This window comes from Callorhinus ursinus, unplaced genomic scaffold (genome assembly GCF_003265705.2).
Source record: "Callorhinus ursinus isolate GAN/ISIS: 27379988/994484 unplaced genomic scaffold, GSC_fseal_2.0 scaffold1, whole genome shotgun sequence".
NCBI classification, from domain to species: domain Eukaryota; kingdom Metazoa; phylum Chordata; class Mammalia; order Carnivora; family Otariidae; genus Callorhinus; species Callorhinus ursinus.
This window is the reverse complement of record NW_027397063.1, coordinates 87441610-87458717: the sequence shown is the minus strand read 5'-3', so window position 1 is coordinate 87458717 and position 17108 is coordinate 87441610. Positions and strand designations below refer to the sequence as shown.

Below are 17108 nucleotides of genomic sequence, written 5' to 3'. Positions count from 1 at the left end.
GTTAATGTTACCTTTAGAAAGGTCACACTGGCATAGATTTTAGGGATTGGTAGGAAAGAGCAAATGAGAGAGTTAAGGGACTGTTGTAATAGTTCAGGTAAAAGGTAACAGTGGCCTGAACCAGAATAGTAGGGATGGAAAAAAAAAAAAAAAAGGGCAAATTTAAAGATATTTTGGTAGCATCTGTAGGGAGTGAAGACAGAATCAAAGACAAACTTTGTTTCTGTTTTGGGAAGCTTAGCGAACTGACATACTGTACCTAGAAGCAGGTTTTCGGTGGGGAAAAAAGGCAAATTCAGCTTTGAAAATTATAAATTTGAGGTGGAATGAGTCATAGAAAGCTAGGCTGAAGAGATAAATCAGGAGACATATGTCTAAGACATGGATGGGGAGAGGGCTGTAGAGGAAAGAGCTTTAGGACAAAAGCTGAAGAACACTAATATTTAAGGGCAGGCATAAGAAGAGAATCCTGCAAAAAAAAAAAAAAGAGATTGAGATAAGGTAGCCAGGATGGTAAGAAGAAAACTAGGAAGAGATAGTACAATAGAAGGCAAAAGAAGATTCGAGACTAGAAATTGACTTTTAACAAGCTGTGCAACATGCCACAGTATAGATGTACCACAATGTCATGAGAGGACTGAAGACAAAGCAGAACTCAAAGCAGTTACATAGTGTCAAATGCTCCAGGAGGGCAAAATTCTTCAGCTGTGAGAAGGGGGATTCCATCAATCTTAAAGGATCGCTGTGGGGATAAAGTGGGTCCTATTCACACACTGCCTGTGCTATGAAGGCATTCAATAAATGTCAATAATTTTCCTTTACGAAAGTGAGTTGCTGTGACTTAACCGTGGTTCAGAATATATCCTTACTCCAGGATCTTTTAAAACCACGCTTACAAATATATAGTCATTACATTGTCCTAATGTAGTTTTTTTGTGTTCCGCTGTCCTTGTCCCTAATAAATGTGCCTTTTTCCCCCCTTCTGATTATGTCACTGGGCCCAAATCCTTTGATTTATTGACTGCACCAAAAGTCACAGATTAATTGGCAAGATAAATACAAGTGACATTTTATTTCTGCACATCTCATTAATATAGCTCAACTCTGACTGATTAGTTCTCTTCTAAACACTTGGTGTCATACAGAGAAGAATGGTTTGGGCTGGTTGCTTTCCTAGGGGGAATTTTAAAATGTGTTTCCTTGTTTTGTGTGTGCTCACATGACAATCTCTTACATTTCTCTATCTATTTATGTTTTCTTCCCCAAGAACTAGCTCAAATACAATAACAATTCTTAGCTCTTTCTTTAGGAGAGGGGGAAAGAAAATCAAGTACCAATCCAATTGAGAGAGAGAGAGAGAGAGAAGGAAAGTAGGAAAAGGTTGGAAAGTCATTTTATAATTCATTAATCTATGCTGGTACCTCCTAAAATTTTTCCTTTTATAAAAAAGGACTGAACAATAGGATCAGAAACTAATAAGAAATCACAGACTTCAAGAGATTTACCACTTTCTTTTTATAGCTTTATTGACTATTACGAAGTTTCAATACGGTTCAAATAATTAAATACTGCAACTGGGACATTAAAAATACAAACTAATTTACCAAAATAATTGTATTCTGAATGTTATGTACAATATTATACATTTTACATTACATAAAGGATTTTTATACATAAAGGTAAAATTTGATTTATGATTATTGAAAATCCAAAATACATTTGAACAAAACATTCCTATGCATACATACATAATCACTCCACTGGGATAATCAAAATCATACATGAGTGTGGTTATTAAAAACTAACATTACATTCATATAACAATGGTAGAAATTAAATGTCCTTATTAATTTGAGAGTATTATTATAAAACCACACACATATGAATTATATAACCTAATTCTATATATTTAAAAATCTTTATGTAGAGAGACAAATATGTCTTGATCCCAAAAGAAATTTTTAATTTTTTTTATTTTAGGGGACTTTTGTAGTCATCAAAATACCATACATGGGCATAACACAGGCTCTGATCCCAGCAAACAGAAAAGTCATGATGGTCTATCATATCACCATGGGTACTTCACTGTATAGTTTTCAAAAAATAACCCTATTCAACTGTATAATTTGGAATGCCTTCATATGCATACTTGTCATCAAAGTGATTACATATTGAGGAACAGAGCTTATGGGGGAAATCTATATTGCCGTAGAGAACTAGATATTGAAACAAGGATATCACTAGATGATTTCAGAAAACAAAGAACTGAATGGGTGCTCACGTAGAAAACAGCACCCACACACACTAAATTAGTTACTAAACAAGGTGTCAGTCCTTCAGGAAGGTTAATACACTGATGCGTCCTACTTTGTTTGAATACTGGAATATCAAAGTCCAGAATACTGTGGCATGAGTTTTAGTACCATCTCATTTTAAAATCTAATTCCTTTCAAGAACAGCTGTGATTTGAAGTAAAGCCAGACATTTTTCTAACTGATACGAAAAGTCTGAAAAACAATGTCTTTATAACCAAATGCCTTTCCAATTTATGTCAGTCTGTACGTGGATCTTATTTGAGAGACAGACAGCGGGGCGAAAATTCCCTCCGAACTATACACAAGAACCTCAGAAAGGCAGCAGTTAATAAACTGGCCATTCTCCTTAAAGGCTGTACAGCATTTTGCAGTATTCCCTATGTGAAATCCTGTATCTTATGAAAGGCAAACAACAGAACACCTGGAAACTAGAAGATAGAGAAGTAACAAGCTGAAATATACAAAATCGGTGCCCTTTCCAACATCACATAATCTATGAAAAATGAGATTCAAAGGCTAAGGGTTGCTTTATTGTTTGTCTTCTTGTTCGTGTGTAACTTGACTATAAAAGAAGCTCTAACCTAGGTTATCAAAATATATTCATATAAATGTATGAGCATTTCTAATACAAAAGGTAAAAAAAAGTCTAAGTTCTTAATTCTGTAATTAAATATCCTAGAGTTCAGTAGGCAGATTTGTTTCTGAGCAGCTTGAAAAGAACCGGCTGGCCGAGCGCCGCCCGTGCGGTCGAGCCCCGCTACATTTCCGCTCTCCGCTGTGACTTCTCCGCAGCCGCAGCCCCGTCCTCCTCCTCCTCTTCCTCCTCCTCGTAGGGTTCCTCTCGGCCTTTGGGGCGGTTGTCATCTCGAACTTCCTGTTCTTCGCCATCATTGTGTTTTTCATCGGCCTTAAAAGTAAAAGAAAAAGGGAAAACGAAGAGGTAGGGTATAGAGCTAGTGATATAAATAATTTCCCCCTTTAAAAAAAAAATGTGAAGTTATTCATTTTTAGAGAAAGGAAACGACTGGAGGAATAAGCTCCGACAGGCAAGGGCGCTAGTCTTTCCTAATCTTCACGTTGTCACGGGTTTTCCTAACTCTAGGTTGGCCCGTTAAACTGCTCGGCACCGGAGACGTACCCACTGGTACCTCTACCCAACTGACCAGACATAGCCCCCATGCACGCGCACATGCGCAGTAGCCGTCTCTGGCCTCTACGTACGTTCTCCTCATTTTCACCATAGGTCTCTTCAGCATTATGCTCCAATTCCCTTTTTTTCTCTTCAGTCAAATCTTCCTGAACCTGAAAGAAACCAGAGATCCTAGGTGACCCTTTTTTATCATTTAAATACTTGCAACAACATATTTTGATCTCCAAACAGCTCATTAAAAATAGCAGAAACAAAATTAAACTAAAATTTGAAAAAAGACAAAAGTCTTTTTGAGTCAAAGATTTAACTTGCCTATCAGCTATGAAGAGATGTATACAATACACCTCCTACAAAAAATCAATGCCATTGGTTCAGAGCCTAGGACTTTTGTGTTTGAATTTCTCATTTCTTTGAATAAGCGTTAACCCTGCAAGTATAACACCTGAGGAAATTCAGCTTATAAAATTAAAATGGGAGCAGTTTTAACAGGTCAACCTAGAAGACAGGAGAACTGCAGAAGTCTGAAGGCTCTGACGGAATGTAAGTTCCAGGATGACAGCAACCATCTGTCTTACTCCACTGTCTTTAGTACCTAGATGTGTACCTGGCACACGGCAACTGCTTAATAAATACTGGTGAATGCATCAGTCAGTGAATGAATAAGTGAATCAGTGCAAAAAATACCTGCTCTGTAAAGGCAGAGAAAACAGACACCATTACCTATACATGATGTAGTAGAAAACAGAGAAAATGTATATATATAATCCTATAATTAAGAATAAAGCTCTCTGGCTAAAATATCTAGAACATAGAACACAATCATTTCAATTTCTTCATGAAATAGTTACTAAACTGCCCCAAATCCCTACATCTCTTCAATGTTCTAACATGACATTTCTGTTTCAAGTAGGTTTCTTTTATGTGTGCTATTACTATTACGTGTCTGTCACTGATCCCAATTATTTTTTTCAAAATGTAAATCAAAGAAAGTACCCAAATATTTTTGCAAAATAATCTCTATTTAATGATTACATTCCACAAAAATACAAGGTAAAATATATTTTCTAACTTAACTGTTTTGAAAACCGTATGCATGCCAAAAGATTGAAGTCACTTGAATTTCAAAAAAATTGCTGCCCATCCATTAAGCATCAAGTAGTGTCCTGGGACTAAAAGAAAACCTGACCTGTCCTAAGACAGGGGTATAAGAGTAGGTCTTCCTGAATAACACACAGAATTACCAGATTGGGGGTGGAAGTGGGGAAGGGGGTGTTAAAAATCCCAGAAATGGGCAAGGGAAGGAAAGCACACAGGTGTTACACTTAAAGAGGAACAAATTAAGGCTGCCTCAAAGCGTCCAGCCCAGGTGTGACAGGAATGAACCACAACCCACCACACAAGCTTTGGCAGGAACCTGGCTTGTTAAGAGCTGACAAAGATGACCCTTCAAAGAGGCCTAGACAAAGCCCAGCTTTCTTGAACCTCTTCTAATCAGCCCAACGTCAGCCTGACTCACAGCCCCTAAACTACAAGAGAACCAAATAAATACATTCTGGGGACAGTGGCATAGGGCTTTTTTTGTATTCACATGTCCCAGTGGTGCAAGCTAAAGCGAAGACACCATAGTCTCACTGACAGGCTCTTATCAGTGGTCCGTGACATCTCTTCTGCCCTTTGTCACAGAATCTCATAACAACATTTGAGATGAAAACACTGAATTACTAATTTCAGACTACATATATTAAAGCCTCACTAATTGAAACATCGTTAAATTGCCAAAGTAGCCCCATCAATTTCAGTGAACAAAGGCATGTCTTCTGTAGCCTTAATAATGAAAATATACTAGTGAACACCAAACTTGGTTTAGTTGGGGTTGGGAAGGAACTGCCTTGAAACTGCAATATGGTGGGAAAGAATGTATAAACCAGGGTCCATGAATTTTTTTTGTAAAAGGCCAGACTTAGTAAATATTCAGGCTTGCTCAGCCATAAAGTCTCCGGAGCAGCTATTCAACCCTACCATTGGGGTGCAGAAGCAGCCTTGGACAATACGTAAACAAAAAGCCATGTTCCAATGAGACCTGACTTACAAAATGGACCAAGGCCTATAATCTGCCAAACTCTAACACAGGCTGTAGATTTAGACAGACCTGGATTTAAACCGTGGCTCCCAAATGCTAGCTGTATAAAATCTATTATGAACATTTGCCAGCACATACATATAAAGCAAATGATTCAGGGAACTCCTTACAGCCATTACCAAGGTTCAAAAGTTAGCTCAATGTTGCCACCCTTGCATCAGCTATCAGTGTTGTTTTTTTTTTTTTTTTTTTTGATGACCTATTCTTAAAAATTCTAGATATCATATAATTTCAGTAATTTCATCCTTACCCATCTCAGTATGTATCCCTAAAAACAACGGATTTTTCTTATATAACCACAATGTCATTATCACACCTGATGAATAATCCCATGGTATCATCTAATATCTAGTTCCGACTTAACATTTTCCTGATTATCTTCAAAATGTCGGGCACCTGGGGGGCTTAGTTGGTTAAGCGCCTGCCTTTGGCTCAGGTCCCAAGGTCCTGGGATTGAGCCCCGCACCAGGTTCCCTGTTCGGGGGGGAGCCTGCTTCTCCCTCTCCTCTTACTCCTCCCCCCACCCCACTCATGCTCTGTCAAATAAATAAAAATCAAAAACACAAAACAAAAAAAAAACCCAAAACTGTCTATTTACAGTTGGTTTGGCCTAATCATCATCCAAACAAAGGCTATACCTAACAGCAGTTCCGCTCCCCTCTTTTTTCCTTAATGCTATTGACTTGTTTTCCTGTAGAATGACCCACACTCTGGATTCATTGGCTTCTTTGAGGCATCACTTAAATCATTCCTCCAGCCCCCACATTTCTTATAAAAGGAAGTTAAAGACTTACATGAATTCAGATTAGATGTGCAAAGCAAGAGTTTTTCAAAGGTAATGCTGCAGATTTTGTATTTTCATCACATCAGGAGGCACATAACGCTCACCCCATTTTTTGTGAGGCTGAAGTTGGTCAATGAGCTCAGAAGGTAACTGCCTGATCCCTCCATGATAAAAATTCCCTGACCACCATTCATCTGGCTCTTAAGTCACTTGTTTTAATTAGGGGGCTACAAAAATGGTGACTTTCTAATTCCATTATTCCTTCTGCTTCACTAACTTCTATAAAGAAGAACTTGCCCAATTATTTAGTTATTGTCCTTGGTATACTTATTTATGATAACCTCTAAAATTAGATCTGCATGAGCTCTAATCATGGTTCCAAAAATAACAAGCTGTATGACCTTCAGAAACTTAGCTAAGGCTCAAATTTCTTATCTGTAAAATAAAAGGGTTTGATAAAAATCAGTGATTTTAATTTTGTGTGTGGGGGAGGGGAGTCATGAATCCTTTTAAGACTTTGGAAAGAAATGCAAATTTAAGCAAATAGGCACAGATACACATCATGTGACACAGAAGTTTCAGGAGGCTCAGACTTCCCGAGTCCACCTGTGGCCACCTGTTCTAGGAATGCTCCTCCAAACAGTGTGTTCCTGGAGCTCTGATTCGTAGGCCCACCACAGGTAAGATCAAAATCTCCAAGGGTAAGGTCCGATACAGGAATTTGTACCTTTCACACACTCTCTCCAAGGTGATTCTTAGCCACAGCAAAGACTGAGAGCTACTAGCTTGAGTGACAGTGAGTACAGGGTTAAGGGTGTCTCTGGCTAGAGAGATAAACACCCTTACCTAAATTCTTTCTTCTCTTCCCTGGAGATCTACTGTAGAAAATTTGGGTTGTTTATCAGTTGTCAATAGAATCTGAGGTAAGAAGCCCTGATGTAAATTACTCTTTAATCTAGGGAACCCACAAATGAAAATTTTGTAATTTTCAAATTTATAGATATACATTATTATTCTGGTAATATACTCTTCATGTTTGGAACAAAAGTAATGCAAACTCCTCTTAAAAGGCATTCCTGAAAAGGAACAAAATGATATGGAGTTTCTACTTTCAGATATGCTTAGACTAATAACAGAAGCCAAATGTTAATCTTTTATAATGGAGACACACCAATTATGTCTTCCACATTCGACCCTCTTTAGTACCCTGATAAAGCTGACACAAACATTTTGTCAAAGATTTCCCAATACTGTTCCTCATTACTCATTTTTAGTCACTGAAATCTAATGTCTTAGGCATTTTAGAAATAGTCCCTATGTGATGTAGCAAAGTTTAATCGCCAAAATAAGACGGATCTACTGAGTCCAAGATGGGCTTTGGCTCTACACATCAAAGATGTCATGGGATGAGACAGGAACCAGAAGACTGAATTTGAAGTAGTGCAGCACGCTAGGATCTACAGATGTGGATGGAGTGGGACAAAGGAAAGGTCTTCGGCACCAGCGGCTCTCGTGAGGGACACCACAGCTGGCTGAGTCGCGGTTAGCAGGAGCTGTGCGCCTCAACAGCTCCGTGCTGCGGTGACTCACAGGCTGGCGGACCCCCTACCGGCAGCTGAGTAACCCTGTGCATGCTCTCCCACGAGTGTGCAGATCCATCTATTTTCAATTGTATTGGGAGAAAATGAGCACTCAAGAGTTTTCAAGCTTATCTATCTATCTATCTATGTAACTTACATATCTCTTTGAACGTTTAAACCACTTTTAAGCAGCTGTAGCACTTTCTGGCAATGCCATTAATTTGTCTTGTTTGCTCATAAGCAGATAAAAATTCTGGAAAGTGGGCAACACGGGGATGGGATGCCCACATGAATGTCCCAAGCAATGAGCCATGAACACTTGTTCACACCCATCGTTTTTAGGTCGTAGAAGGGTAACGCTATTGCACTAAGATAAAAGAAGGCAGGGAGAGTGCAAATGTCCAAAAAGCCCACTTATCTCGGGTCCCACTGTCTGAGCTCAAGTCACAGGTCTGATGGGAGGACCCTAGCAAGATGCATCTCCTCCCTAGGAGCAAATGCTGATGGAAGTCAGGTGACGCGGGACGCATGGGAGGGGAAGCAGCAACAGCAATGAGCCTGTAGGCAGCGTACTCTGAGGCTCAATGCAGAGAAGAAGGACGCGTATGACACGGCCTTGCATGGCTTTCGGAGCGTCCCACAAATGTCTCACATGCATCACTTATAAACATGAAATGGGTCCTCACATATTGCATTCCTTTCTTTCTCATTTTGCCACAGTCTGGTGAGAACTTCGTCTCTACTAGTCCTTAAATGGTATTCGGGAACCACTCTCCTCCCTCCTCCAGGGAAGAACTGGGAACAATGGGAAAAGGTGGGAAGATCCAATAGCTAAGCATCGCCGGAACTGGTTGAGGAAGCACCACAGTCTGTGTAAGGGCCACTCAGGGGCAAAGAGGCGAGTCACCCAAGGAAGGAAAAAGGAAGGCTGAGAGCACTCCTACAAGGCAGGGTGCACGACCTCAAGCCTACGCAAGAGGGGGTCCGAAAGAGGGGCAGAGACGCCAGACAGGAATTCAGAGCAGGGAACCCGAGAAAGAGACGCAGGCCCCGGGGCCTGCTGCAGGGAGATAAAAGGGCTCTGGTGGGCTCAGCTGACCTGAGGGACACGAAGAGCAGCAGTCCTCACCTTGGCCTGCCACCACTCTCTTCCCCTCCTCTTTGTTTTTTCCCTATCCTTGATCCCGCTTGGATCACAGGAGTGCTCTCTCCACTTTAACTGACATTATATGAAGGTAAAAAAGTAATCAGTAAATACTGATTAAAATTTTATGTTTACCCTTCTGCATTTTTAAAAAGAAGCCAAGGTGAACCTCCTCTCTTTTAATCCCTCACAGATATCTGGCATCTGACATAATGAAACAGAATAATATTTGTCCAGACATCCTGTTACAAGAGAAGTCCAGATGAATACCTTTTTATTGCAAAATGTCTTAATATTCAAGGCTGCCAGTTTTCCTAATGCTCTCTTGTGATACCACAGCTCAGGATCTTGATCAGGATGAACAGCAGGATGAGAACAGAGAAAGAATAAAAAGATCAAGCCAGAGTGCCCACGACTAGAGCTATACGTTGCCAATGGCCATAAAGAGCAACATCCCTTTCTGTTTTTCTGGTATAAGTGCAAATTTTAGCATTAGCTCTGAGAAGTGGATGACAAATTCAACAAAACTGAAAAAGCAGGGAACTATGCACACGAGTATAGTAGCACATGTATTCTGAGCAGGATCCCCAATGGTGGGGGTATCTGTCTGGGCTGACATTTGTCCAACCATTCATGCAGTTCCCCATAGGGCTAAAGCCCCACATCAGCAAGAAGCCTGGCTGAGAAACCCCTCTGAACCAGGAGCTTTACTGGGCCAGAGAGAGACTAAACATGGGGCCTTGGCCTCATTCAGAGCATATCCCCAGGTATGGAGCTTCAGTGGTCCACAGAGTAGAGCACTGTGACTAACCAGCTCCAACCATCCGCATTCATCCATCACTTACGCAGATGTGTCACCATGATAGGTGCTCCTTGAAACTAGTTAACAATAATCTGCCAGAAGTTTACAATAAAAAGTAAACTAAAATGAAATTTAAGAAATTCTACCCATGGAGGGATGCCTGGGTGGCTCAGTCGGTTAAGCATCTGACTTCAGCTCAGGTCATGATCCCCAGGGTCCTAGGATCGAGCCCCACATCAGGTTCCTTGCTCAGTGGGGAGCCTGCTTCTCCCTCTGCCTGCCATTCCCCCTGCTTGTGCTCACTCTCTCTCTCTCTCTCTTTCTAACAAATAAATAAATCAAATCTTCAAAAGAAAGAGAGAAAAAGAAAGAAAAAGAAAGAGAAAGGAAGGAAGGAAGGAAGAAAGGAAGGAAGGAAGCAAGGAAGGAAGGAAGGAAGGAAGGAAGAAAAAGAAAAAGAAAGAGAAAGATTGATTCCACCCATGGGGTGCCTAGGTGGTGCAGTTGGTTAAAGCAGCCGACTCTTGATTTTGGCTCAGGTCGTGATCTCAGGGTTGTGAGATCGAGCCCTGTGTCAGGCTACACGCTCAGCATGGAGTCTGCTTGAGATTCTCTCTCCCTCTCCCTCTGCTCCTCCTCACCCCATGCTCTCTGTCTCTCTCTCTCTAAAATAAAATAAATCTTAAAAAAAAAAAGAAATTCCACCCAAATGCATTTTATTCAACTGAGCTTCTTACGTATTTTTCCTTTTCTTCATTGTTTAATTTTATGACACTAAATTCTTAGGAGGTAAGACAGGCAAAAAGTAGAGACTCAGAAACTTTTTTGGAGGGTGTTAAGTGTATTCTAACGGACACAGGGGGGCTGGGCACTGCTGTGAGGCAGAACTGTGGCAATGTCTACAGAGCAAGTTACAGGGGTCATTCCAGAACCCTCAATAGGCAAAGCTTTGCTCTTCTCTCTTTTATGAGGCAAAGAAACAGGAGAAAACATTCTTACAGAGATCACAAAGACCTAAGTCCACCATTCCTAGAAGGCCAAACGTCTTCTTTCAGTTCAAAATTTCTAGTGAGAACCAGAAGGAAGGATTCTATGACCCTGTTTTTGTCCCCTCCTAACCAAATGTCTCTACTTCCACAGTCCATTTCCTCTTGAAAGCACCCTCTCTCATCCCGCCTGTGTCTTTCTGAAGGTGTCGAGAGAAGGCACGTCAAGGCCGACGCCGCCACTCAAGGGGAGTGCGATGCACCAAGCACCCTGATGAGTTTCCCGCAGCCCGCCCTCCTCCCCCCTACCTCCTCCTCTGCCTCGTCCTGGTACTGCTCGTCAACATTATCCTCCTGCTGGTCTGGGTTTCCTGCCATCTGTGGGAACAAAAGGGGAAGCTCAGGTTACTGAACACTGGAGATGTGTTTTACAGTACACCGAGACAAAGAGCAAGCTCGCAGCCATAAAAAATGTCCTTGCAATGCATCAGTGGCCAGGAAACGATGAATAATCCTTTCCAACACAAAACCCAGGAGGTGTGTTACCCTCTCTCTCTGAGTGTGGGCACATCATTTCACATAATGGCCTAAACCCCAACCAAAGAGGCAAACCTGTCCACGTGCATTAGGACTAACCTTTTGCATAACCCAGGCAGTTCTTAAGATGCCCAGGGTAAAACCACCCTCTGTACTAGCGTCTGCTTACCACCAAATGCTCCTCCATCTCTGCATTCTCTTGCTTTTGATTACTTTGTTTTGGCTCTTCATTTTCATCTGGCAAATTTTCTTCTCTCACTTGCTCGGCTTCCTCAAATTCATCTTCGCCTTGATTATTAGGGTCATCTGCTGGGTTTATATCCTCTACAGCTGCCCTCTGCAAAATTTTAATAAAAAGCAACCACTACTTCAAAATCCAGGATCAAACTTAATTTCATTTGAAAGGCCACACACACACTGGCAGAAAATGAAATCGTCCTCCACCAGATTGTACAGATCCATCCTTGCCAAGACTAGCAAGTACACATCCCACTGTCAAAAGAGAAAACTTGCTTTATTTGTCAGAGGCTGAATGAATCAGAAGGCAGTACAAACAGCACTCGTTTTCTGCAAGCGATTCCAAAACAGTCCTCCAAATTCTGTCACAAGAAATGTAAGCATAACTAAATAGACAACAAGAAAAACAGCTAATAAAAGCTGAAAGACCAAGTAGGAGAAATCATTAAAATGATAGATTTAGATAGGCAAATTGTAACTTCTTTCATGAGTATGTTGATTTTTATACAGACAAACCTTCCTCTGCCACTGATTTCTCATGTTAAGTGGGTGGACAGCCGTCGAAGAGCGAGAAGGCCCCACTGGAAAGGACCTAAGAAAGGGGCTGTGAAGGAGACAAGTAGGGGCTAACCCAGTCTCCGGAAGTATATCTTGAAAAATCCCTCCCGTAACCCCCCTCCGGCAGCTCTCAGTGAGGGAGTTCAACAAATGCCCTTCATAGGATCAACTTGAGAATTATCTCTATTTTCCACTCAAACTCCCAAAGCACCTTTCAAAATAATAGATGTCCTCATAAAGGTTCAGAGTTTAAAGGCCGAGCTGGGCAGACACGGTAATGCCTGCAGGAGCCTTCCGATGCCTCCAGGGTCACCAACAGAACACTTAATGGAAGCGGCAAATGCTTCCCAGAGATTGAGTCTGTATCGCTGTTCTCCAGACAACAGGACTCTACTTCAATTCACTTCGGGGCCTTGAACATAATCAAGGGCACACCGCAATCTCAGCTGACTTATGATGTGCACACCCCTGGTTATACACTTCACCCAAGTGCAGATGATGCTCTTCTTGGGAATATAGAGTGACAAATCATCGCCTTCACACAACGCCAATTACTCCATAATCTCATTTCATAGATTTGTTTTCGTGCATTATCAATAATTTGTGTGGAAACACAGGAAAAATTTAACACATTCTCTTCAGAAGTAAAAGTACCAAAAGCTTTTGCAAAAGCCCGCGAAACGTATACACTGGGTCCAACTCTGACCAAGTAACAAGTAAAGTGTAATAGGCACGGTTGTTATGTTCAAATAAAACAGACGGTCAGTTATAACTCCATGAAGCTGGACAAAATTTTTTTAAAAAAATAAAATAGATGAGACAAAGAGAGACGAGTAGGCTAACAATATCTAATTAAAAGAAGGGATGGGAGGAAGGCCAGCAGCAGGTCCTCTGTAAACCGCTGATGGGAAAGTAAAGGGTTACACAGTCCAGTACTCGAAGTATACAGCACCTCCCGGGGGTGGCTGGAACAGGCATCCTTTTGCTGCCCCTCCATCCCTGTCAGGCGCACACTGCTTTCTTGCTCCTCTTGCAAGACACTCTCTTGCCCTGTCACAGTCTCAAGCTCCCTCTGGCTCTCCTGCTCTCTGGAGCTCCTGCTCTTTCCTGAGCATACTTTCACAAGTGCTGATCCACAGGCTGCAGGTGAATGTGTCTGCCACATCCCTGCACAAGTAGAAAAGCCATTTCCATCCAAGGGACTTCAGGAAGCCTTTCTCAATGATTACCAAGGAAGGATATAGATCCTCCTTTCCATACAAACAGGACCCATACGGTAGCATAGACTGGATTTCATAAACATGGAGGTTGATTTACTAGCAAAAGATGACAGGAGAGCTAAAGTGAGTTGTGAAACTCCTCTACACATCTGCACAAGAACATGCTCACTGGATCCTTGCTTGCCTCAGGCCCTGGGCCACACAGCTGAACTGAGAGTCCGGGGTTCTTCTTCGGTAAACCCAAAGAACATTCCCGGTTAGTAGGTCTCTACCAATTTATATTCTAATTTTTCTATAGCACCATGGTACCTGAGCAGATTTTTCTTTTACTTCTCAAGCCACGCATCCTTATCTATCCATATATTGATTAAAATGGCCCCTGACTGCTGGGGCTGACTGGTGGGAGATGACAGAGTCACAAGACATACATAACACTCTAGTGGACTATTCAACGGACTCCATAATGGTCCATTTCCCTTCTCTGGTTCTCTAACTGCCACACTTGCTTTTTTTTTTTCCATCTTTCAGAATGACTACATATTTCAATGCCTCTCAGTTTTGCTTTTCTCAGTTTTAATTTTATTAATTTAAAAGTTGGCAGAGGAAAACTCCTTTTATGTTTTCCCAGAACAATTTTTGAGCCAGTCTCATCACATACGCATGCCCCCAGTTTACAGTTAACAATACTGCTCATGTAATTACGCAAGCCACCTTCCTCCTGCACTGGCGAAATAACAGACACATCTGGAGCCAGAGCTGGAGCCAGAGGCCTGGCGTCAGGCAAACCTTCAAGTTTCCTTTCCGCCTTGGGGTCTCCAAGTGTCATGACCAAAAGAGAGGACACTTACATCTGCCTCAGATTCCGGATCGGTTTCGTGGGGCCCCTGATCCTGAGGCTCACGTCCGTTTTCTGGGTCATCTTCTGCCTCATCTTGGTGCTGGTTGTCTCTCTCATAGGCTAGCAAATCGAAGGAACTAACATCAGTGCAGATGAACCAGACAGGATTCTGCCCTTTCACTCAAAGAAAAGCCACTGGTGGGCTTTCCTCCAGACCATTTCTCCCAATTCTCCTCCAGAGAGGTTAATTCACCATATGGCGTACATCTCAGCTTTTCTGAAGGAAATTATGCCCTTTTCCCAGACCGTGTGTCTCAGGAGATAGCGTGGGTGAGTGACACCATTCTTACCTTCTGAAACAGATGTTTATAACAGCAGCTGCATTCTCCCCCTTGTTATGCAAAAAACAATAACCAAAACTTTCCCAATAAAAGAAAGCCCAGTCAACTGGACACTGCCAAAATTATCAGCTACGTTTTGGCAATATCAGAGGAAATAACAAGGTACCAAAAGAAGAAACTGATAACGTCTCAGAAAATGAAAGAAAGAACAACTCCATCTGTGCAGCTCAAATCAAATCCAGCCCATCGTGTGTCGTCTGATATGGCACTAATGAGGGCTGCCACCACACAGATACATCTCACATTTCAACTCCCAGAGACATTTACTTGCAGCTTTTGGAAAAAAATATTTCCACAAAGGGAATTTAGATAAGAGCATACAAAGAGAAGAACAAACAACTTTTTAAGTAAGATATAAGAGGAAAGGTTAAGTACATGGGGAGTATTTAGCTTATAGAAAATAGGGATGCAAGGTAACTTACCATCAGGTTCAAGTGCACCAAGGGATTCATTAAATAAATAAGAGAACAAACTGTTGTCTCGTCTTAACTGATAATGGAACAAAAAACCTTAAAGTGCTGTACAGGGGGACATAAGGAAAACAATTTCTTGACTAGAAGGGCTATAAAATATCAGATCAAAACAGGCTGTAGAGGGAGTCTGGGTAATCACCTTCTTTTAGACTCTTTAAAAAAAGGATACATATCTGAGTGTTAGAGCTGCCAGAGAGACGGTTACTTTCTAGTTCTATTATACAGTGATATTTGATAAATTACATAGGAGATGCTCACCACAAGTGAAAGCTACTATCACCTTAATTTGAAAAACTTTTAAAGGCAATGGTCCAAAGGCTTCCAAGGTAAGGTGAAAATGGAGCCATTTCCCAGAGTATAACAGCCCTATGATAATGTGCCAGAAATAACAATTCAGTATACAAAAAGTATACAAAAACGCTTAAACCATGGGAAAAACATTAGAAAGGAAATAGATGATCTCGAGCTGTCTGGGCCACCAATGTGCACTGTTTGGGAGGAATACCAAAAACACAACAGCAACAACAAAAAAAGACACACGGTACACAGATCTCCCGTGTGTACTCAGACACGCACACTACTCTGAGTTGACACTGCATGTTACCAAGTAATCTTATTAACATATCCATCATCTGGGAAGTCTCACCACCTCCTTCCTCTTCTTGGATGCCCTGGTCCTCGGCTCCCTGAACAATATCATGATCCATAGCATCATAATGAGCTTGCTGCCTGTAAGGGACACAAACATTATCAGTTCAGTGACGGATTAAGTGGCACAACTGGCCATAAGTCATTTATATTTACAGGTAGCGTTAAACAAATTTTTCAACGTTTTTTAAAAAGTCAGAAATTTTTTTTCAACCTTGTGCTATTAGGTTTCATAAAGATTCCAGATACAATTTCAAAGGATACTTTAAGAGAGATAAAACACCTTTCAAGTGTGATAAAGTGAGCACAAAACCTGCTAGTTATTTTGAGACCTAAACTAAGCTTGGAGACCTAACATTAAAAATGTTGATTATTTTAGAAATTAAATATTTGGAAATTTAATTCTCAAGCTGTTGTTCTGCCCCAGCCACAGGAGATGCTCAAGCTCACGGGTAATAAATACACAAAGCTGTTTGCCACCTGCTTATAAGAACAGGGGATTGGGGTGCCTGGGTGTTTCAATTGTTAGGCGTCTGCCTTCGGCTCAGGTCATGATCCCAGGGTCCCAGGATCGAGCCCCGCATCAGGCTCCCTGCTCCGCGGGAAGCCTGCTTCTCCCTCTCCCACTCCCCCTGCTTGTGTTCCCTCTCTCGCTGTGTCTCTCTCTGTCAAATAAATAAATAAAATCTTTAAAATAAATAAATAAATAAAACCAAAGAGAACAAGAGGAGGGGCTGTCTGCACCCATCAGGAGGAGGCTACCGGGGCTGCTCCGGGGGCCGCGGCCGCCCCTCCTGCGGGCCGGCCTGCCTCTGCCGGGCCACCTCTCTGGCGAGAAGCTGCTGCTGTGGCCTCCACAAGTGTCCCTGCAGCCTCTGCTGGTGCAGAGCCTCCTGCTGATCCCTCAGTGCCTGGGCCTCCTCCGCCCGCCTGGCGGCCACTCTCCGCGCTTCTAACTGCTCCTCAGATGGCGACCGGAACCTGGTGACCGGCTTGGCTGAAGGATATACCTGAGGGAAAACAAGCAGGTGCTGAGCAAGAGTAGTCGGGACCTCTGGGTTCTCTCTTCCTCTGATTCTCATGACAAACTCAGGAGGCAGGGCTGGCTTGCTTCCTTAATCCTCATCTGTCGGGTGAACTATGATTATACCCTGGCTCCAAGGTCACCCAGAGCCAGAACTCCTATTTCCCAACTCCCTGAGTCACCCTTGGCTTCTTTCAGCTACTCATTTTCCTGATTTCCTGGCACTTTGGCAGATTTTCAGTGTGCTCCCTCTCTCCCTTCAGTGTGCTTC

General features: G+C 42.0%; 1 protein-coding gene across 5 annotated transcripts in view; it reads right to left on the bottom strand.

Annotated features, from left to right (window-relative positions):
• Positions 1 to 1507: 1507 nt before the first annotated feature.
• The window catches only part of GOLIM4 (golgi integral membrane protein 4), a 77855-nt gene continuing 62254 nt past the window's right edge, over positions 1508 to 17108 (bottom strand). For 3 of the 5 annotated variants that reach the window (XM_025879362.2, XM_025879378.2, XM_073897660.1), the window contains 7 exons: positions 16576 to 16823; positions 15812 to 15894; positions 14302 to 14411; positions 11608 to 11775; positions 11211 to 11279; positions 3537 to 3617; positions 1508 to 3222 (listed from right to left, as the gene is read on the bottom strand). In XM_025879362.2, the coding sequence (XP_025735147.2) occupies positions 3073 to 3222; positions 3537 to 3617; positions 11211 to 11279; positions 11608 to 11775; positions 14302 to 14411; positions 15812 to 15894; positions 16576 to 16823 (909 nt within the window). In that variant the 3' untranslated portion in view covers positions 1508 to 3072. The remainder of the gene's footprint in view (positions 3223 to 3536; positions 3618 to 11210; positions 11280 to 11607; positions 11776 to 14301; positions 14412 to 15811; positions 15895 to 16575; positions 16824 to 17108) is intronic. The other 2 variants (XM_025879369.2, XM_025879389.2) reach the window with 1 other exon arrangement.